Raw genomic sequence first — 16,556 nt, forward strand, 5'->3', positions numbered from 1 at the left:
GATGTCATTCCAAACCTCCCTCCTGGGATAAGATGCAAGCTAGACCTCATGTTTAAGGAAGACCCACTTTGCACTTTTTTACTTCTTTTAATGAAACCATACCTTTAAGCTTCTACAGGACAAAGTTCACATAAGACGCCCTTCCACATTAATGAAGTAAGTAAATTTATCTTTCCTCTCTGTATAGATTGACTATATTAATAACATCTAGACTGCATATAAAAGCATGCAGAACTTGTATTTACAAAGCATTTAGCTTTTTTATCTATGCTACTAAAATTCTTGATGCACCTCAACACTTCACATCTCTGACACAGTAACCTCTTTTCTGGTTGTGAAAATTATTCTGCTTATATTTATTCAAACTGCTGTAAAAAAAATAGTTCTCTTGTGTCACTGAGTCAGCCACCGTACAACCTCCTGCGATCACTGCACTGACTCCCAAGTCAGATACAGGCTATTTGTCTTCATTTAAAGCCCTCTGTGGGCAGTTTCTGCCCTCCTGTCACATGTCATTCCTGCTCCACGTAATGACAGTTTCATTTACTCATCTGTCAATATAACACTTTCTCTGGTACTTTACAATTTCTAATAATTTCTAATAGCCTCAAATAGCATGAGAGTATTATCAGACCCTCATCTGCACTCGCCCTCACTCAAAAACTATTTCTGCCCCTTAAATCTCCAGAACAAAGTTGCTCTATCCATTTGTTCCTTTGTATTTTTTTATTTCCCCAAGATGTATCTTACTCCCTTGCAGGTCATCGCAGTCGTCATTCTTGCTTGCCAGACCTGCAAATAAGACCTGCAGAAAAATCCCATTTCTGTTTTCTCTGTTATCCTGTTTTCAGTTCTGTTACCGGAGAAGAAGCAGGAGACTACAACTTCAGTTACTTACTTACAAAGTTGTTGGACTTTTCATTTTGTATTTATTGTCTCCATCAAAGGACAGAAATACTACTTCAAAGCTAAGTACTATCTAGGCTAGTATCAGGTCGCTGAAAATCATCAAATTAACACATAAAGCTGACATGTAAGTTCAAAGGGCTCCATCTTAAATAAATCTTCACAGTTCTGATTCTGCAGGGCATATATAAACACAAGTAGCCAAGAGCTTAAGAACAGCAAAAATTAATATTTCCTTTAAAAAACCCCATAATTTAACTTACTGTTGTAAATGCCCATTACATTCTCCTTTTTGGTTCTCATGCTGAAACCTGCTTTTTGTGTCAAATGTTTTCTTGTATTTTCTCACTCAATAGCTATAATAGCTCTTCATAGATTGGCTGGTATATATATGTGTACATATATATATATATATTTTTTAAACACTCTCCTACATCCATCACAAAAGTAGCATAGTCCAAAACCCCCTAATGAAATGAATACGAATAAACTGATAGGTTGCATTTTCACAGCCCTGTTCAATTAAAATCCTCAAGTCAGTGTATAAACATTAACTGAATTGCTATAGGTTAAAGTTACAGAAAACAGTGGTGATATCCACGTTTTAGTCTAAGGAATGAGATAAAATTTTTGGATTAAAAAAAATAAATAAAAGCATAAAGACACTTAATTGTTTATAACAGAAGTGCTCTAGATCAGTAAGGCCAAAAGCATTCGTGTGGAAGATTTTGCCGACATCACGCTCTACTAATTTCTGTGAACGTATCAGCACGAAGAAGTCAGTTCTTTGTGTGGCCTCCAGTTGAAAGAATCCATTTTCAAATAAAAAGACTGAATTTTCATACTGGGAAAATAATGTAAATCTGGGGGGAAACGGTGGACTTGAAACTTTAATGAAAATTCATTTAAGAATAAATAACATGGTAATTGTGATCAAAATTCCTTATACTGATTTTTTTTCTAGTCTGCTTATTGTTATCTTTCAGAGGCTTACAAGATGTCTGGGGAAGACTCCTGGACTTGCCAGTTCCCTGAGAATGTAATGTTTAAAGCTTACCTTTCCCCTGAACAGGAAGTAATAATACATGATAACAGAGGAAATGCTATATTTAGAAGATTTTCCATATTTAGACTAATTTTCCATACAAACTCTCAGTCTAAAATGTTGACAACAGGAAAAAAAAGGTAGGCTCTTTGAAAATTCCATACTGCATTGGTTAAAATAAGTTCTGAGCTCCAGCTATGTCTCCTTGTTTTTAATTTATCTTAATTTCTGGGGAATCAGGTTCTCACGTTTTTAAATGTATGTAATTTTTCATAGGTTTTATATTCCATGTTTTGTTTCTGGAACTGGGCAGCCCTGCCTCATGCCACTAGAAACTAAAGAAAGACCAGTCATATACTTAAATACACTACAGACTCAGAATTACTCCTTTGCCATTAAACTACATGTCTCAATGCTTACTTACACAGGCAGACCAAAAGCACACACAGATAAATTAGCCATTTTTAACAGTATCAAACTTTCAGTCTCACTGTCCAAAACCGTGTATCTTTCTACAGACCCCCTTATTTGTATAAGTTTTTCAACAGCAACTGCACTGTTCTTCAAATTTTGCCTTAAAACTTGTATCTTTTTAACAACCAAGCAGCTAGTACCCCTTATTCACACCCCTAAAAAGCATCTGTTTGATCTTTTGATTGCTATCATTTATTATGCAAAAAGGGGCCTACAAAAAATCTGGAGAGGGACTTTTACAAGGGCATTTAGTGACAGGACAAGGGGGAATGGCTTCAGATGACAGAGGGGGGATTTAGATGAGACATTAGGAAAAAATTCTTTCCTGTGAGGCTGGTGAGGCACTAGCACAGGGTGCCCAGAGAAGCTGTGGCTGCCCTATCCCTGACAGTGTTCAAGGTCAGGCTGCACGCGGTTTGGAGCAACCTCGTCTAGTGGAAGGTGTTCCTCCTCGTGGCAGGGGTTAGAACTGGACGAGCTTTAAGGTCCCTTCCAACACAAAATACTTGATACCTCTGATGCTGAGCTGCACAGAGAGAAAAAGATGTAAGCTGTAAGTAACTGAGGTTTAGAGTAATCTACCACAAACTTCTGTAGTAGTATGTTTCCTGAGTTTCTGGTGGGGTCCTAATTCCTCCGTTACCTTAACACCTGCCACAGGAAGGTAGTCCTGCCTCTTTCCCAGCCACTACAATGGGAAGCTCTTTTTAAAGGGCACAAACTAACTAACTCATTGACAAAAATACCCACCAACGTCACTCTCACCATCCTCTCCAAGGAGTTCCCTTGCAACTGGGAGGCTGGTGAGGTGCTGGCACAGTTTGCCCAGAGAAGCTGTGGCTGCCCCATGCCTAGCAGTACTCAAGGTCAGGCTGGACAGCGCTCAGAGCAACCTGCTCTAGTGGAGGGTGTACCTGCCCGTGGAGGGGGGTTAGAACTGGATGAGCTTTAAGGTTCCTTCAAACACAAACCATCCTATAACACGCCTGCCTGCATCCCTGTTGGACGCTTCGCCCCCTCAGTACCACTGGCACACACGCCTTCCCTCCTCCCTGCCTGCCCAGAGAGGGGAAGAAGAGGCGGTGCTCGGTTGTGCCACGCCTGCGCGGTGGGGACCGGGACGATAGGGCCGTGCGCAGCCGTTGCCGTGGCATGGAGGCGCGGAGGGAGCCTAGCTCTGGTGCTGCAGGTAGGGGCGGCTGCCGCACGCGCTGCCGGTTCGCACGTGCAGCTGGGCAGGGCGGCGGCGGCGGCAGTCAACGGCGCGCCCCCTCTTTTTTTTCCTCCGTCCTTTCCCCGTTTGTCCGCAGCCCGCCTTGCCAGGGCTCTGTGGGGGTAATCCCCGTCGCCTTCCGCTGTCCCCTTCACATTAACCAGCGAGGAGCGCCGGCTGAGCTGCCGCGCCGGGAAAGGGCCACTCCGAGGGGCTCGGCCCACTCTCCGAGCAGCGCATTCGCCTCCGCGGCCTCCTTCCCTCTTTCCCCGCAGCCACGGCCGTGAGATCCAGTGGCAAGACGCGGGTCGCGGCGCCCGGCCTTGCCTGAGCACCGGGGCGTTGAGGGGCCTGCGGAGCGCGGCCTGCTGAGGCCTCCTGCGCTGTGTAACAGAGAGGTAAATTACCAAGGTTATCGTAGAAACAGAGAATACTGGGTTGGAAGAGACCTCAGGGATCTAGGCAAAGCATGACCTAGAGTAGGTGTCTCAGCACTCTGTCCAGCCGAGCCTTAAAAGTTGGGGAGTCCACCAGTTCCCTTGGGAGATTATTCCAATGGCTGATTGTTGTCGTTGTGAACAATTTTCCTCATGTGTCCAACTGGAACAGAATCATAGTTAGGGTTGGAAAAGACCTTAAGATCATCAAGTTCCAACCGCCCTGCCATGGGCAGGGCCACCTCACACTAAACCATGTCACCCAAGGCCTCGTCCAGCCTGGTCTTGAACACTGCCAGGGATGGAGCTTTCACAACCTCCCTGGGCAACCTATTCCAGTGCCTCACCACCTTCCACAGGAGTAATCTGTCTTCTAGGTATAGCCTGATAGGCACAGAGGAGAGCGGAATAATGACTTGTTTATCTCTGCTGGTGATGTTCTTGTCCATGTAGCCCAGCATCCTGTTGTCTTGTGTTGCAGCAGATGCACACTTCACTCATACTGAGTTTCTTGTTCAGCGGGACTCCCGGGTCCCTTTCCACAGAGCTGCTCCCCAGCTGGGTAGACACCAGCTTATGCTGCATTCTCAGGTTCTGTTTACCTAGGTGCAACACCTTGCACATGTTTTTGTTGAACTTCATGAGGTTCTTGTTAGCCCACTCTTAGAGCGTGGCTCTCCCTTCCGAAGTGCCCATTTCCTCACTCTGTTCAGTATCATTAGTTTAATATGTTGCAGCTTAATAGGTTATGAGGTCCTCCTAAGTTTGTGCTATCAAGCTCTTGTCCAGAGAGTTACAGCCATGTATCCCCATAGTGAATTTAAGCCTGTGCGCTTACACCCGTGTGATACCCATGAGCCCTGTTGCTGAGGCAGGTGCATTCAGCTGGGTACATTATAGTTAAAAGGCCAGTCCCCTAGCAGAATGAACCCAACAAGGTACTGGTGTGTTCCAGCTAACACAGGGTGTTAAGACACTTGTAGCTAGGGATGAACTGCCATGGTCCTGACTGTGCATCTTGGTACGTGTGGACTGTGACTGCTTTTTCAAAAGCCAAAGGATGCTGGCCAAGGCGGAGCTTTTAATTTGTAATGGTAACCTGTCCTGAGTCTGGCTCTGCAGGCCCTCCAAATAAACCATTTCTCGAGTAATCAGGTTCTGGTTTTGTTGATTGTATCACCTGAGCGTTGATTTGTTTAAATTAAGAAAAATGTCATAAAACTGACCACTGAATTTCAAGTGGTGGTTGTTCATCTATAGTGTAAATTTGCTTCCCAGTTGTCTTTTGGAAGAAGGCGTATTTGAATAGTGTATTATTACACTATTCAAACTATTTAGCACAAAGAAGGGCTCCAAACACTGAAGTTCATCAGAGATGCCTATTTATGTCTATAATTACATTATATGTCTCTCCTAATCCATGTTGTATGATAGCTGTGAAAGAAGTACTGCCTGTGTAGTATTGTGGTTTAGGTTAGCTGTGGTTTGGGTACATGATATGTGACACCAATAGTGAGGTTTATCCGCTGAGCAGTGGTATTGCTTACTGGCTCTACCTTGTTATCCAGTATCTTTTGTTTATACCCCCTTTGCTCCCCTTCCCCTCCATCAGTTGCTGGCCATTACAGCTCTGTTAAAAACCTCAGAATGTGACCTAAAACTGAAATGTCTAAGTGAGGTTGTAGAGAAATTGTAACAATATCTGCAAGAGGTGTGAGCTGCCCTGGTCATATCACCAAGGTGTTAATTCGGATACTCTGGGTGTGGTTCACAAATATTCTCATGGCTTTGCCAGAGGGTATCAAATATCAAGGAGTCCTCTGAAGCTCAGAATTTAGGATCTGTGAAATGTGTCATGATTTCTATGGGAGGAGTTTTTTTGACAGCCATAGTTTGAAAGAGAACTGTGACTGTGTCAGTAGGTGACTGTGTCCAGAAAATAAATTGGTAGATAAATCCCTTGACAGAATTTTATATTATACTGGTATGTGTTATCCTTCAGAAGAATGTGCTGCAGCTCAGCACTGAAGTTTGTTTTTTGTATGCAACACTTCCAAAACTCTTGTAGGATGCTGTTTTCAGTAGTAGAAGTTACGGGTTACTAGAAAACTCATTTTATTTATATTGTGCACTTGGTTATAGCTGTCATTTTCAAATGGTGATGTTTGGATTCCTAATCAAAGATCCACAAATGTGTAAAGAAGTAGGGTTATTGACAATAGCTTGAATACACAGTACTGGCTTTTGTACACATCCTGGGTATTTTTGGGGGTCTTAAAAACAGAGGGGTTGAAGACCGATTTCATAATTTTCCTAAGCTACTTAACATGTATGTTTCTTAAGTCATGTTGAAACCTGGGCTCTTAGATACAGCAGTAGGATATCAGTGGAAGGAGAGAATTGGGCTTGCAGAATGGTTGTGACTTGTGTCAAAGTGACAAGGGCAGTAGGACAGAGGTAGAAGAATATACTAAAAGGAATGAAAATAAGGCTTCAAAAGATAGGAGGAAGTAGTGGGAGATAAAGCAATCTTGAATTTATGGGACAAAATTCTATAAGTAAAAGGAAGAACAGTTTCAGCTTTTAGTTAAACTTTTAGGTAATACTTTTGACTTTTTTTTAATTAAAATTTTATTTGTGATTTACATTGTGGTTTTTTATGCCTTATCACACAGGTCTGAAAATCAGTAAAGAGGAGGATGCAGTGCTGGAGCCATGGATTAGTGTTACTAGGTGTGGTGGGAAATCAGAGGTGGATGACATCTCATAATTGTTTGGGGGTTTCACTTGTTCTTAGATTTTCCTGCACCCCTTCTTAATTTTGGTGTTTTGCTCTTTCCATTCAGATTTTACCTGTTACTCGTCTCTTATTTCTGATGCAAGTTACTGCACAGTTCTTGAGTTCACTGTAGAACTCTATTTATGAGTCTCTTTGATTTATATACTCCAGGTAGATTGTGATTTTTGCAGGGCCTTTCTGTTTTTTACTCCAGATAGAAGTAAGAAGTGAATTCTTGGACAACTTCCATTGTGAGTTAGAAAGGCACAGGAGGAATAGGGATTGTACATTTGGGACTGAATTGAGACAAGAAGTGCTCAAAAGTTAGGGCCTTGCTTAGAAGTATGGAACCCTATGTACAGGAATCTGAGCTGTTAATGTATTTTTGCTGTCCCAGAAAAAAATCCCAAATGTCTATTTGGTTGCTGAAATATTGCTGCATGGTGTCTTTGTTTAAGTGACAGAAAGTTGTGTTGAGGGTTTTATATCAGTTACCAAGTCAAGCATTCAGAATCTTTAAAATGGCAAAATTAAGGCTGTCTATGCTATTTTAGTGCTTGGCCAATCCACGGTGCTATTTGTTATTGACTTTGTGTTCTGTGAATTTTGCTGGAATCCTCATCTATAGCTGTAAGAAGGGATTTAAGGTGGGTTAGAGGTAGTGCGCATCCCTAACTTTTCCTAACTTGCAGGTTTGTCATACTTGAAGAACAGTTCAGGCTAGTTGTTAATGAACATGCATTATTATCAATAGTAAATACCAAGCCACAATCTGTAATTAATTTTCAGGCCCTGTAACTGGCTTTGCTGTGTGATCAAGAGTGTAAAAAAGTCTCCTTGTGTCAAAAATCTTCACAAGCAACTTCAGGTTGGCCTTACCTATAACTCACTAGTTCTATGAGCATTGCAATCCTCATGTAATTACAAATAAGTGTGCTGCTTTTGGTGTGCTTTTCCTTTTCTTTCTAGATATTACAGACTTGCTGTAGCATAGCCATTGTTCATTTTGGGCAAACAGGCTTGTCAGTATTCTTGTAATCCAGTACTGCCGTACTGCAAGAACATGAGCCCTAAAGCAAAATGTAAGATAACAAATTCAGTCAGTGAAAAAGGTGAAAATTGACTTTGAGGTGACGATAGAATGGTGAGAAGTTAAAGCTTTGGAAATTTTCTCTGGTGTTGTCATCCCTGTACTCCATCTTAATTTAAAATGATGTCAGTATTAGACAGATCTCAAAATCTGTAACTTTTTAAATCAAAATTTATTCATATACATTTAAAGAAGAAAAAAAAGTTTGTTCTGTAGAGAAGCTGCACTGATCAGCCTCTTTTGCTTTTAAATCAGGATTCAGGATATCATGAATATTGTTTCACTTGAATTATAACACTTCTGTCACTTTATGGTGTCCTTCAGTACCTTAAAACCTTAGACTATAGTACATATGCAAACACTTGCGTGCAAGTGAATTTAACGAACTTCTTAGCATTTCACATATGCATAAAGGTGTTTGGTCCTGGTCCACCAGGCCAGTTCACACTGGGTGTTTCTGACTGGTGAAATCCTTTAGCAGGATCCTGTATGTTTTTTGTAGGACCGAGGTTACAAAGCAGTATGCTGAAACTATTTGTTACTTTGGCCCCATGAATCTCTTGGCAACAAGGGCACAAGAGCCCCCTTGCAGGCTACAGGATTGGGTACTAAAATTATTTATTACAATACATAAAATTAATGTTGTAGGAAAGCCCCCCAGATTTTAGAAACAAGTGGTTTTTTCCTCCAAAGATTTTAATGGGTCTGTCTAAATTATTTTGTTCCAGTATGTGACTTAGTGTACTCAAGTAGAAGTTTTAAGTAATTGCCAGTATATTCAGTGACACACTTTTTCGATAATTGTTTTTACACTACACGTATATGCAGATGATTTCACATGACTTAGCATAAGGTTGGTAACTTTTATTTAATATAAAGTGGCTAAACTGGGCAGAATAAAGGAGATAAAAATTTTGAGTTGTATGTGTTATCTTCCTGGAGGAATAGTAAATTATAATTATCTTTGCCTATCCAAAACACTATTCCAGGTACACTAAAATAAATCTGAAATGGGTTTAGCTTCTAGAGCCAATAGTGTGATTGATGAAAGAAATGTTTGCCAGTAAGCATGAAATTAACACTGTGCTGCTGCTTCTGTTGCTAATGAAAGTGTACTTTTTCAGTGTGGTTTTACAGTTGGCTCACAGGCAAGTGTTTTAAACAAAAACTTTGGGATGAAACAATAGTATTTACAGCATAGAAACATTTTTTTATCAAGTGATATCAGAAATAACTGAATCCCTCAAATTAATGTACTTACATAGCTTACCTATGAACTTGTTATTCATTCTCCAGCCCAGTTTAACTTCAAGTGTTGTTTGTATCAGAGGTCAGCATGAGACAATGGCTGGTGAACTCAAGTTTAGTGGACTCATCACAGATGAAGGCAAGACCTTCCTTCCCTTCCAGGGAAACAGCTGTCTTACACTTCTTTAGGGTGGGGATTTAATTTAAATGTGATATGAGTTAAAGAATGGGAATTCTGGATGTATCGTCTTGTTTCTCTTCCCTTTCACTGTAATAACTCTTATTATTTCTGCTGCTGAAGTTTTCATTAGTACTTTCTCAAGTTCTATTTTTTAGCTTAAAAAGCCAAAGCATCTTAGGCATCTCTCCACTGATGGTTGTTTATGTTTGTCCTGGGGTAACGGTTGGACTTGCTGATCTTTTCCAACCTAGTTGAGTCTATGAAGGCAGCTGCTGAAAATATGCAGGGAAAAAAATAGCAAGGTGCACTAAAAAAAAAAAAAAAAGTTCCAAAATAATGAAAGTTATTAAAAAAAAAGTTTACATTTTGAAGAGTATTAATTTTTAAATTTGTATTCTTCAAATGAGTGAACTTTCTACAGCACTTTTGCTAGATATCTAGAAGTTTATGTAACTGGGACTTCCAGAGAAACGTAGTTGCTAGTGAAAATGTTAAAACTTGCTAAAACTTTCTCTGTTTTTCATCTGTGCTGTGATTCTTACTGAAATAGCTATAGTATTTAAAGTACACATTAGAGTTTTAAATGTCCATAATAAACTGAACCAAGAAAATCCAGGTTGGATAACAAGAAATGCATGTTTCAAAAACTGTTGCTGGACTCGACTTGCTTCTTTGATGCAGAAGGTTTGAGGCTTCTGTAAATTTCTGGGTAGACAATTTTTCAACTTTTTCCCAACTTTTCTGCATAATCTGTGTCCTGCTACCTGAAGTCATTAGAGAGATGGAAGTGATAAATTGCTTACATCCTGCTGTAAACTACCAGCAGAAGTGACAAAAGAGTAAGTCAGTTACCAACTGTGTTGAATGAAGAGGAGAGGTGGTAAGACCTCTAGGACACTGTTCTAGGAAAGCTTTTGTTTTAGTAACCCCCTTTTGTAGTAGTCTTCTAATTAATATGACAGGCCACTACAGTCCCTTTCATTATTAGAACTGTAAAGGAGCTTTGTGTTGCATTCTCCTCTTGTCTTCTTAAAAGGTCTGCTGCCTACAGCACAGGTAGCACCCTGGTCTCAAGGCCTTCCTCAATCCTGCAGTCAGAGTCTAGGAAGCCAGGAGCATATTCATCATCTGCTTTCCCAGCTTCTATATGGAGTGAAATTGATGTATATTGTGGGCTGTTCTGGCTGTGTTCTGCTGTAGTTGCTGTGACACTCGCGTTCCTGTTGGTATATTTATTTCCTGATTTTTTTTTTTTTTTGCAATTTTTACAGAAATCATGAAAACCATTAAACTAGATTGCTCTGGTCCTTGGATTTCCATGGCAATAAACAGCTTTTGCAGTTCAGGGTTTTGATCAGTCACAAAAAACTATTACTATTGTAGTCTTGTGCCCTACATATTGTATACAACCAGAGAACTGCTACAAGCATTGAGATTTGCCAAACCCCACAGGTTTTATTTGTAGGGGCAAAAAAAAAGGAGGGGGTCTTAAATACATTCTTAGTGTTTTGCTGAGTAGGGATATCTCCCAGTTTTGTAATCTCTCTCTCCTTCCTTGAATTCTTTACACTGGGCTGAAGATGAATGGAAAACAATTTCTTTTTCACAGAGGTGTTCCCTTTTCTGTAGTCTTCTCCCCTTCTGTCTTTTTTTTTCTAGCAACTGCAAGCTTATAAGCTGGATACCCATCCTTTATCCTGTCCTCTGTTCCTTGTCCCCACAAGGACCAGCAGCATTCTGTAATGTGCTGATCTCTAAGGAAATAGTAGTTTCACCACACATATTCCTTGGCTGTGGCCTCGTTTACGTTTTCAAGGAGCTGCTGACTTAGATGCTGTAACACCTGCAAGCTTGCATTTGGTTTTAATTCTGGCTTAACTTCTGAATGTATTTTTACAAAATACTTCGTTTTTACTGTTAATTGTATTTAGTCTGCTTTTTGTAACCTTTACTCAATTAGCTTGTGTTCATCCATCTGTCCCTAGTAATGTTGGTGGTATTAGGAAATTTCAATAGAACGTAAGGTAAAGGTAGTATCTCGGAGTATTAAGTTAGTCTAACAAACATGCCAGAGTTTTGGCTGGCAGGGTGAGAAGGAAAAGCTGCTGTTGACATTTGTCTGGCTCTCTGGAAGCTGAGAGGTAACGTGTTCTTGTTGGTTCACTTTGCGGTCAGAGGCTGTGATCATCTAAAACAGCCTACGCAGAAGACCAGGCAGAGTGCATGGAGGATGTCAGCAGCAAGGTGAACTGTTGGAAAACATTGTTTCTTGCATGTTGCGGGATAATTTTATTGATGATTTGAAGATACAGTAGTAGTAGGTCTATTGTAATGCAGATTCTTCTGTAGGGACTAGTCTGCAGCAAATCTGGTACTTGAATAAGAATTAGTGCAGAATAGTGAACTTTCAAAGGAAGAAAAGTATTTATTCTGGAAACTGTAATATAGTTGAAAAAAGGCAAAAAGAATTGGTTTCACATCATGGCTGTCTCATGTTTTTTGATGAGGTCTTGCTTCTGAGGTGTTGTTTCTTTGAAAGTTCTTACCATATATGTTACTGCATAACTGATTAGGTTGGACTGACGATGATGTTGCAAGTGCTTATACATGGATATAAAAAAATGCAGCTAGTCTGCACATAAACTAAGTGGCATCTGGTATTGTTTATATTTGCACCTTATTTTTCTTTAATATTTTGTATAAATGCTAGGGATACTAACTTCAGTCAAGTGTTTTACTATCCTTGAAGGAAAATCACTGTAAGTGTAGTGTAATATATAGTTTGGAATAAAGGAAGAATATTAAAATACTCAAGATGTTAGAATTGAAACTCATGAGTAAATACAGTGCTGCCCAAGCTGAACATCTGTATTTGAGCTATTTGGAGAGACTGTTGCACCCAGACACCTAAAACTATGTCCTAGACACTAAAAGATTTGAATTGCGAGTGCTTTTCATGGCTTAAAAACTGATACTAACAAACTTTCTTTTAAAAACTGTAGTGGTCTTTATTCCTGTTTCCTTTATATCATTGAATCATGACCTTTGGATTACTGTTGTAGCTCTCTTCTGATTCTTCATACTGGACACTGCGCGTGTCTGGGTGTGCCCTCTCCTTCCTGCATTCTCAGCCTGTGCAGGTTTGACAACTTGGGACTAAAAAGAGGGAGTTTGCCTGGAGCACCCCTCTGGTTCTGGTTGAGCTGGTGTTAACACCAGTGCAGCTACTTGCTATCAGTCTAATGCCCCTTTCCTTTTGAATAATCAAACAGAAAATTGGGTACTTAAGCTAAGATAAAACATGAAAATCCTTTTTGACTGTTCTGAGCTAACAGAGTGAAGCCTTCTCTCTTTGTTTTTTTTTTTTTTTTTAATTTCTGAGAATGCTCTTGTCCTGTTTCCTTGCTAGCCTTCAGTTACATTACTGTCTGCTTCTCCTCTTTGCCGGTAGTGGGTGGCTGATCTACACCTTGTAGCCCTGTGCTTTGTTGTGGGAACCTTGGATGCTTCTCACCACCTCTGCACTGGGGGAAGCCCACCTGCCCTTCCAAGGACCTAGAGACTTCTGTGCTATCCGCTACACTTCCATGTATGCTGGGGTATAAAAGTTAAATGAAGTAACCTGATAAGGTTAGAACCCTGATAAGTAGATCTAGTTACTCCAAAGTGTAAGCTAGCTGAGAAGTACTTTTTTTGCATATGTTTGAGTTAGTTTTCTGTCTTGAACTGGTCACTCACTGTGGTTAAGTGTGTAATAGTGATGATATGATGATGAATGGGGGATTGTTAAAACTTCCCTTTTGGTGACAGCTAGCAAGCCACTTGCTTATCTGTATCCACTTTCATTGATCAGCTTAATTTCTGCCTACTCTGAGCACCAGTATAACCAATTCAAATTAAAAGCAAAAATAAAAGGGAGGGGGACACAGCCTGTAATTTATCCATTTGTACTCATGGCAGTTCAGCCTTCTTTCTTGTCCTAGCCTCATGCAGTTCCTTCTCATGGGCAATTTACGCAGCTGTATAGTGAAATGGATCATTTATCTACCTGAAAAATTGCCTGACAATAAATGTATTTCCCTCTAATCCAAATTAACTTCCCTTTTCAGTTTACCACAGGGCTGCAGAGCACACCTGAGTGGGAAGAGGGGAAAGAGCCTCATAGGGATTGGGAGAGGGCAAGATTGTCGCAGTACCAGCTTGCCGTGACTGGAGTTAGTAGAGCTGAGGCATGTACTAGCTTGGTGGTGCTGTTCCCTGCCATGCCATTCAGCTGAACTGGTTTGTTTTTTTTAAAAAACATGGTTAAAAGTTTTATGTTGTCTGTAACATTATAAACATTCAGCACAGTAATCGCACTGATACTCTGCAGAAAGTTAAAATGAAGGATATTTAACTGTAATTATCTCAGTCATGAAAATCTGAGCATGAAACCAAATCTAAGTCATAAACTATTTGCGTTTGGTATTTTGGTGTATTTACAGAAGACACTTTTTTTTCTTTCTTTTGCTGTAGAAATTCCAAGGAAGAAATTTTTGAGGAGAAATGCTTTTAGTTCAGATTGTGTATATTGCTCATTGTAATCCTCTGTTTTATTGCCAGATACCCCTAATAACAGCACATACTCAGTACTGTGTAACCTCATAACATAATCTCATAGCATTAGTAAACTTTAAATGATGATGACTTAAGACTAGAGAAATGTCGGTCTCTGCTTTTTGATCTAGAAGTAACTGAAGATGCTCTGAAAGATAGTATTTGAAATCTGTAGGTAACTTAAATTTTACTTATTTCCTAAATTTCAGTACATTGCACTTCTAATTTCTTAAATAAGCAATTTTTAAATTAAATGATTGTCACTCGAAATAATAGTGTATCTGACACTAAAGTTCTCATAATGTCAGCATCACAGTTGATGCTATTCTGAAGCATAATATCAACATCAAAGGATGAATAAATTGTGTTTAAGGAGGAAAACCACATATTTGGTTATAACTGTGTTGGACTATACAAACTTCTGAACAAATATCCTTCAAATGGTTTTTAACTCAGAAGCTAGGAAGTAAAAAGCCTTGCTTGATAAATTCTCATTCCTTTGTTTTGAAAAAAGTGGATTTGGAAATGCAGTATTTTTTTGTGTGCATTATTTAGCTATTCAAAATCACCAGTTGTACCCAGCGTACTGAGTTCTGTTTTGAGACAACTGAAAGTAAACTGCAGCTGTGTTTTTAAGAGCAGAATACAGGCAGCAGCATATATTCTTTTTAAAGTTGAATTTCTTAATGAAAAAACTCCTAGATCCTTCATTGAAGGGGCTTCTTAGGGTTTTTTTTTAAGAGCTGAAGTCTTCCATATCGCAATACAAATTTCAGGCTGTGCTCTAGTATTCTCAGCTTTGTGACTGAGTAATAAAACAGTCTGTACAGATAACATAAATAGAAAAATACTAGTAACAGGAAATAAAAGTAATTCTCAATATTTGTGCAGTCTGTAAGCAGACCCTGTGTTTAGTAAGGCAGAAATTAGAATGTGTTGCCAGAATGGTCTCCTTTATTTTTGGTTCATTGTGCACGTGAAGCAGAACAGAAGTATTCAGAATAATGCTCATATTTTTATCTGAGCAATTTTAAATCTTGGACTGTCCTGCCTTTTGATTTGTGTCATCTTTCCATCGTATTTTTTGTTGCCTGTTTTAATATACTAGTGTATGTTATGTAAACAGTGCTGTGCTGTTGCTGTAGATTGACTTTCTCTGATGTGTAGATAAGAAAAAAAAACCTTTTTTTTTTTTTTTTTTCCCCACTCTTGCAGAAAATTCTAAGCTGAGACATGTAGAAGAAGATGTTTTGATTCCACAAATAATGAGGGACCGAGCCAAGGAGCGGTGTTCAGATCAAGTGCAAGGTAAGAGTCAAATATTCATTGGGAAATCACATGTATTCACTTTTGTACCCTGAATATAATCCTTGCTTTTGAAGTCAAGTAGTCACAGAATTAATATGGATGATCTGTATCTTACCTGTTCACTGTGAAACCAGTAGTAAAACATACAGTTCTGTCATGTTGGCTTTGGCTGTGTATTTCCACAATGACTTGTTCATGAGAGCTGTGGAATTTAGTATGATTAATATAAAACTTTCCACATCTTGGTCCAGACTATGTGATGACAGAGCAATAGAAGAGCTACTGTATTTCTATGCATAATACCTGACACTTACTTAAATGGAATTGCCGTGTGAGCCTTCATCTAGGGGATATTCCCAAATAACTGCATCCATTCCCTGCCCAAATATTTTAATTATACATGCACATGAACAACATACTTACTAGACAGATGTTGAAATAGGATGATGCAGTCTGCTTTTCTATGTTGTTATCTTCTTTTGAAGACTACTGGACAATAACTCTTTAAAGTTGGGTATCATCACTTTTGACACCCAAACGTTCATATATACCTGGAAGAAAACTTTTTGAAGTCCCATCAAGATAGAGCTACTTACACACGTTAGCTGAGAATGCTGGTATAAGAGGAATGTAAGAACGGGGAGGGAGGAGGGAAATCAGGCCACAGAATTATTCTATACAAGTGTCATGCTTTCAGTCAAGGACACTTGCCTCTTGTCATCTGGATCTGTGTTCTCTAAACTTTTTTAATTGCATGCCTCATCAGTAAAAAATATCTGAGCATGCAATTCTAATATATGTATATTTATTTATAAATTATATGCACATACTGCTATGGTATGTACACTATAAGACAAAAATAGAAATTAAGATGAGATAAAGATGAAATAAAGAGTACTTATAATAATTTTTGTTCTTTATCAATGGCACAACAACCTTTTTTTCTCTGAAAGTATTAGTAACACTCTTTTTATTTAGTGCCATATTACTGAGCATACTTCATTGTTTAACATGTAACGGTACAGCAATTCAAAGGATGGTTCAAAGTTCAGTTTATTTCGGTACTTGGTTTTAATGGCTGTCAGAACCTAAAAAAGGTACCTTACAAAGATGTGTGGATCCCAGTGGAAGCAGTGCATCATTCCCTGCACTTACTAAATGATGATGCTAATTTTTCAATCCCATCGACAAATTCTGCAGTTTTTGCTTGAAACTGTGTCCTGGTGTCAGTCACTTGTTCTTCCAGACTAATCGGGAGGTGTTGCATGTGTATGTTTTT

The 16,556-nt window shown here is 39.3% G+C and overlaps 1 protein-coding gene across 1 annotated transcript in view; it reads left to right on the forward strand.

Moving 5' to 3' along the window:
- The first annotated feature begins 3,520 nt into the window (after positions 1 to 3,520).
- Positions 3,521 to 16,556, forward strand: part of CMC1 (C-X9-C motif containing 1) — a 44,911-nt gene continuing 31,875 nt past the window's right edge. Inside the window, exons 1-2 of the mRNA XM_062603546.1 lie at positions 3,521 to 3,614; positions 15,185 to 15,277. Coding sequence (XP_062459530.1) covers positions 3,578 to 3,614; positions 15,185 to 15,277 — 130 coding nt within the window. The 5' untranslated portion in view covers positions 3,521 to 3,577. The remainder of the gene's footprint in view (positions 3,615 to 15,184; positions 15,278 to 16,556) is intronic.

Source organism: Pezoporus occidentalis, unplaced genomic scaffold, assembly GCF_034315485.1.
Source record: "Pezoporus occidentalis ecotype Australia unplaced genomic scaffold, CSIRO_AGI_Poc_V1 ctg80, whole genome shotgun sequence".
Classification (NCBI taxonomy): Eukaryota; Metazoa; Chordata; class Aves; order Psittaciformes; family Psittacidae; genus Pezoporus; species Pezoporus occidentalis.